The sequence below is a fragment of the Melozone crissalis genome, unplaced genomic scaffold (assembly GCF_028551555.1).
Source record: "Melozone crissalis strain CALT ecotype California unplaced genomic scaffold, PUWL_Pcris_2 ptg000005l_1, whole genome shotgun sequence".
Taxonomy (NCBI): Eukaryota; Metazoa; Chordata; class Aves; order Passeriformes; family Passerellidae; genus Melozone; species Melozone crissalis.
In genome coordinates, this window is record NW_026535783.1 from 39,617,923 (window position 1) to 39,624,707 (window position 6,785).

Genomic DNA, 6,785 nt, shown 5'->3' on the forward strand with positions numbered 1-6,785 from the left:
AGAAAAAACTGCCTTTGTAAGAAACACATGCTGCAATTGCAGCAACAGTTCACAAAAATATTTAGTCTGTTTTGCCATTTGCTAATCCTTGTAACGAATTCCACTGCCATCTCAGGAATGAGAGAGCTGGCAGTAACTATGCATGGCAAACCTGAATTGATACAGAAGGAAACAACATTATCCCTCACAGTGTCCTCTTCTTTCATCCCCCAGCTTCTGTGCCACACTGCAGCAGCTAAAGTAAGCAATGGCCTAATTGGAATTAAAATTCAGATGAGCAAGCTAAACCTAAAGAAGCACAGACACATGAACAAATGACCATATGGAGGTAAGGTAGGGCTTATCTTCAGCCATGTATGGAAAACTATAGCAAAAATACCTTTGGCCTTCATCATTAGGAATTATTTGTGGTATTTTCAGAGGGGACTTCAATTGACGGAAGAGACAATGTCATTTAAAAAAATAATTTTATTTTTTCCGTACTTATTGTTAAAATAATCTGGAATGCAAATTGAGCTTGACAGAAAGCAGAAACCAGCAGTTCCACCAGTAATATTTAGACACTACTGCAGTTCTTTAAGTTTTGAGAAATTTCATCCATTTTGGATACAAAAGCAAAACTCCCCATACAGTAAGAAATGTAAAATTACAAGTCTAAATCTCATCAGGCACAAAACTGAAGTTTCCCTGAGAAGATGTAATTAAAACTAATGTATAAACTTCATATCACAATATCAGGGTGCTTTAAGAATACAAAAGATTTGAATTCTTTAATACTCCATGCCGAAGACAAAATTTTCAGGAGCATTAAGAATTACATGTAAGAGAACTGCAGCAAACAGATCTAAGTAAAATGATAACAGCTGGCTTTGCATATCCCCTTTTGCATAGCTTTTAGATAACTTCTAACGTTATATTCCTGAGATCTTTTAGTATTCAGTATGAAGTGCAGTCCAGCTGCTTTGTACCCCACCCCTTCATCTTTCTCTTCCAGTTAGCATTCATTAAATTCATGGAAAAAAAAATTTGAGAATAACCATGAACAACATGCATTTTCTATGCCTTAAAACAGTTTAACCAAACGAAGTCCATTAATTATACCTTCTAGATAATAAATATTCCCAGTAGTTGGCTTTCGTGCTGACTTTATACCTAAAGCTTCAAACTTCAGTGTGCCACAAGGCATACTCAAGACATGTTTTCTCCCTCTCGTCCATGGACGAGGCAGGGCATGAGCAGCACCAGACCAACATGGTGAGAGTCATTATACCCATTATCAGCATCACCACGAGTGCTGTAACACGTTAAAGTACGTAGCAGTAGAGTATCTGTACTTATGTTTCCCAACAGGAGCACACATCTCAGTTCTTCTGCAGATACAGAGCTTTGTGTCGCAAATACTCTTCCAAGCATTTCACTGCAAAAGGGTCGACATCAGTGTCAAACTTATTAGCAAACAAGTGGTGGTTCCGTAGCATCCAGTTCAAGTCTCCTACTCCAAAAACACACACAGAGCGGATGTGAACTCCACTGCACGGTGGGTAGGGCGCACCTTTGGACACATCACCTTCAAAGTACTGCCACTTGACAAACCTGGCCAGGGCATTCATGTCGGAAACGTCATACTTGTCACTGGAAGAAAACGCGCCTGGGACTTCAGGGATTCTCTGAATTGTTGCCCACAGGTACTCATCTGGGCTGTAAGTATCTTTTGCCCACTCAATGAACTTCAGTATTTTGCTGTTTTCTAGTACATACTCTACAAAGCTCCTGCTAACTACAAAATAGGCACTGCCAGAAAAAACTGGAGTACTGAGAGGTGGTAGTTGTTTGTCTATGCCTGTGTTCTTTATTTTACCATCAATAATCTCATGGTGTTTCTTCCACCTTACTTCTTTGTAAACAGGCATTTTTTCTGTTTCCAAGCTGTTTTCACCCTTAAGGGCTTTTAATTTCTCTACTATTTCCTTGTTGGTCTTTATAGGAAAGTCCATACCACATAGGTTTATTAGGTATTTCCAGTTTGAACTTCTTCTATGGAGATCTTTCATGCAGTTAATGTCTGCCTGCACTCTGCTCCACGAAGCATATACCACACTCTCTAACTGGCTGGAAATAAAGACATTATCAAAACATGAGACTATTCCCTTCACAGCAGCAAAAAAGGATTCTGGAGACTTTTTGTCTACATGAATGCAGTAAAAATTCTGTGGAGCATAGATTGATCTTAGAAGTCTATCAAGCATCTCAATTTTGTGATAAACCACTATTGAGTAAGCAATTGGAAATTCTGCTTCTTCGTTACTGAGAGGTTCCATAATGTATTTCCTAGTTTTGGTGAAGGAGGCACAGTCTGCAGTCATGTTAATATAATCATCTGTTGTTAGTCTGGGGCGCTTCTTAAATGACACTGATAATGCCTCAAGCTGTACCTTTTGTATTTCTTCTATATCCCCCTCAATAATCTTGGTGCAGTTAACATCGCTAATAGGATCTTCTTTTGTTAGCTCCAGATGTCTCCGGTTTAGGAAGTCTTCCTTCTGGTTAACTTTCAAAACTGAAATTATTACTAAAATGAGAGTTAGACCCAAGAAAAGCCTGAAGCGTGAGTTGTAGCAAAACCGTAATTTCCTCTTCAGCATTTCAAATACCAGGTAGCTTTGCAGGGCTAAAGAAAATGTCCTCTTCTCTCTTCATATGAGCTTCAACAGCTTCAGAAAAAAATTTTGTGTCTCAGGAATTTGGCAAGTTTTTCAGGGAAATGGAAGGAAAAATCCTAAACAAAATGGAATATGATAGCATTGTTAGACTAAAAGGTTTCTTTAAAAAATTAGTGATTAATAATTACACTTTTATTTAGTGACAGTAGAAAGCTAAATAGTGCAGCCAAAAATATTCTGTTGAAAATTAAAAATTTATGAATAAATTTTTAATAGAAAAACACTGGGAAAAGCATACAGTTTTCATAAAGCTTCCACAGTACTAACACTAAAAACTGAAGTTCAGTAAGAAAACAGAGCTGATTCACCTGCATTTAAAACAAAATTGAAGTCAGATACACTACTGAGAAGCAGGTATTTCTTGTTAATTCATGCTTTAGAGCTTGACAAGAATGTTTAATGCCCACTTCAAGGTTGATGTACATTTCCTTATCATTAAGACTTACCACTCACTTCCTGGATGGCAGTCATGCTTTAGTTCTCACTGGCAAACAAGTCCCTGCAGCCTTTCAAGATCTTAATGTGAGACAGTCTCTTCAACATCCTTCATACGAGCTTAGAAATACCACCAGGGAAGAGCTGATGCGAAGGGCGAGAGAAAAAAGTTACTACAGCAGGGCACCTGAGTTTTCAGAGTTGTGAGAAAAACTGTTACTGAATTGCTGGAATAGGTTTATAAGGTAAAAGGCAATACTTACCACCTGGATCTCAAGATGATTTTTATCAAGTCACTGCAAGTGCACTAATCTAAGTGCACAGCAGTATTGCATTACCATCATTTAAACACAATTGTTTTTAATATTCAGCAATTACTTTTATGTGGAGGCATGCTGCAATGCTGGATTGCAACAAGATTTCTAGCCAATTTTATTTTCTACTTTACTGCACAAGCACTAGATAATTTTTGTTTGTTAGTTCTGTTACTCTTGAAGTACCTTTTTTTCTGTTTCAGTACTCTGTGAATAGAATCATTGCAGCTGTGCAACAGCTACAGCTGTAGCTGTTGAGAAAGCTGCACTCTAGAACTGTATCACAGAACTCAGTCTTTTTTCCTCTTTTTTTGAAAGTACCATCTCATGCAGGTAAAATGATCAAGAACAGGATATCCTTAAATAACTTACACTGCTACTCAGATGCCACTTCTAATCACAAATTCACTGCCTAATAATTTAGTGCAGGTTTAAATTTCAAACCAGCTCCAAACTGCAAAAGTCCACACATTTTACAGAGAATGTCTTCCAAAATGTAAATCTGTAAGTTTATAAAATATAAAGTACTTGAGAGATACAAGGCTTCTTACACTTTTACTACTTTCAAGAAAAAAGATAGTGCCTCAGAATAACTTTTTTAATAGCCCTAAGAATAACAGCTACTCATAAAAACTGGGAAGAAACTCTGTTTAAGAAAAATAAGTGTGTATTGTGTCCACTGCTCTGTTTTGCCATAGGTTGTTCAGTGTTAAGAATTTCCTTTTCCCCCCTATTTTCTTCAAGCTATCCCAGTATCATTTTAAGTTTTAATTGCTAAACTGTGGCTCTTAAGCTGCTACTTGCAGATCTCAGGTGCATTTAAGAAACTGAGGCATGGCATAACAGAGTTTTTAATCAGTAATGCTGTAGAGTAATACACTACACATTGGTCCACCACTTTGCCCATGACACTGCAAACTGACTGGGCAAAGCAGCAGGTGGGAGGAAGGTGTGGAACATTGCACATGTGTCTAGCACAGGTATGAGAATCAGGAAGTACTATAGTCAAATATTTTGTATTTCAAGCCAGCAGAGAACACAAACTAGACACAAATTTGTCACTAACAACATCATATCACATAGTTTTATTTACTCTGAAGTGTACTTAGTTTTCAGAATTACAACTATAAGTATTTTATCCTGCATTTCTAATTTATTTTAAGGAAGGCGGACATTTGTTCAAAGAGTATTTTTCATGTACAGTGAAGTCAAATTGGAAGAAAATTTAAAACTTAAAACTTAAGGAAAGTAGCCCAGTGAGCTAGCATGCAATTACAGCAGAAGGCACAGAGAGGGAAATTTTAACAATGAGATCTTACACTTTGAATTAAAAAAAATTTAAAGGAAAATTCCAGAATTCTCTTTCAATTTGCAATGTGACACTGAACCCAACAACATAATTTAGAACATGTTTTAACACACTTTGTAACTTATCACACACTTTTGTACTTGCTGTCCTGCTTGTTGTCACTAGTAAATCTAATCCTCCAAAAATAATATTAATTGCGTATTAAATTAACAGAGGAAGGAGACTAAATGTGATAGTGTCCATTGGGTAAACAGTTTCATAGGATGAAGCATGTGATACTGCTTAACCTTCAATTACTGTATTCTGCCTACAAACTTAAAAATTAAGACTTTTCTAGAACTTGAAGTGTACTTCAAATACAGTTACATTTGTGATACTTTAGGTGATAGACATTGGAATCCTTTCTTTAGGCTGCTGGCACTATTATTTTATCCTATTCTTAGTTTTTATAGGAGCACTAGCATTGAGAAATAACACATATTCAAGAAGATTACCAACCCGTCACTGTTCCAAGGGAGGGAGATGATCTTGATTGAAACTGACCATGGCAGTCTTCACCTTCTAAAATTTTCAAAGAATAATGCTTGCTAAGAATTCTTTCCCGCTCCCATTTTAGAATACAACTTAGTTGAGTCTAGGATAAAGAATCCCATTCAGAAAGACCTTGTATACCCAGCTGGGTGCAATTCCTCTATTGTTCAGAGCTCAGAATAATCAGAGCCGGCATTTTCATTATACCAAAATGAGAGACCTGCAAACATTTACACATTAACATGGCTCTTATCTTTATGTGGAATTTTTTTCCCTGTAAATTTCTCTCACTGGTATGCTTCTTCCTCAGACCAATTTTAACAGTAAGTTACTATTTGTTTATGCTCACAATTTCAAAGTCCTAAAATCTGATCATATCCCATTCACAAAAGCTGATCTTTACAGGGTAAGATTTGTTGCCTTTCATCTATAATACACCTAATACACTTACTGAGCCTAGAACACTCAATAGTTTAAGACTGCATTCAGTTGATCTTTAAACATGACTAAAGCTTTACCTCTGCACAGCCTTAGTGCGCACACTAGAGAATTACCTTGTCAGAGGCAGCACTTTCCATTGTGGGAGAGGTGGAGGAAGGTTTGCAAGGCTATGGAGGAAATACTTTATTTGGCAGCCTTCATTTTGCTCTCAAGTGAGGTTCAGCTGCAGAATTTACATACGTGACCCACTTCCTTTTTTTTTTTTTCTGCTTTCTCCTCAAGTCAAAATCTGTATTTCTGAAGCAATCATCATTAAAAGGGGAAATTTACAGCCGTTGCTGATAAGTGAGGAAGTTGGTACAAAGGCTGAGTTAGCTGCCCACTTTCCTGCCAAAATTGTTCTTTATTCTGTCTACAAACTGTAAGGTATGACTAAACAAAACCAAGGTAATTTCAGCTTGATTTCTAGCAAACACAAAATTCCATAAGGAACCTAGGTCTTCAAAACAAAAATCGCCCAAAATCTCCAAAACAAAGGAAAAACCCCCACCAAGCAAAACACTTTTACAACGGTGTACCACAGCTTGGAGGGAGACCAGAGCTGGCGTGGAGGTTTTGCGCAGACAGGCTGGACTGGAGCTGCTGGTCCTACAGATGAGGATGCTTGTGAGGGCGTAGGGCCAGCACAGGTCACGGCTGCTCCAGCAGGCCTCTGGCCGCTGGCACAGCCCACCTGTGCGGCTGCACCTCTGCTCTGGCACCGCCTTGTGCTGCTGGTGGAAGGAGCAGCCCCACTCGCACCCCGGGGACCCACGCACGGCGCCAGGAGGAGAGCAACACACCCAACCAGACGGGCTCTGGGGAGCTCTCCGGCCAGCGCGGCCATGGAGATGGATTTCTGGGAAGTCCTAACGCTTTACAAGGCATATCCGGAATGCTTCAAAGCACACACATCAATTGTAGTTACTACAATTACCACGTTTCCATTCAGATGCAGTTATGCAGAACATTCATTCTGATGAGGAAGTGATTTTC

At 38.4% G+C, this 6,785-nt stretch overlaps 1 protein-coding gene across 1 annotated transcript; it reads right to left on the reverse strand.

Annotated features, from left to right (window-relative positions):
- Window positions 1–531: 531 nt before the first annotated feature.
- Window positions 532–2,698, reverse strand: GCNT1 (glucosaminyl (N-acetyl) transferase 1). Its single transcript, XM_054286918.1, has one exon. The coding sequence runs from the start codon at window positions 2,640–2,642 to the stop codon at window positions 1,362–1,364; it is 1,281 nt and encodes a 426-aa protein (XP_054142893.1). The 5' UTR covers window positions 2,643–2,698; the 3' UTR covers window positions 532–1,361.
- Window positions 2,699–6,785: the final 4,087 nt, after the last annotated feature.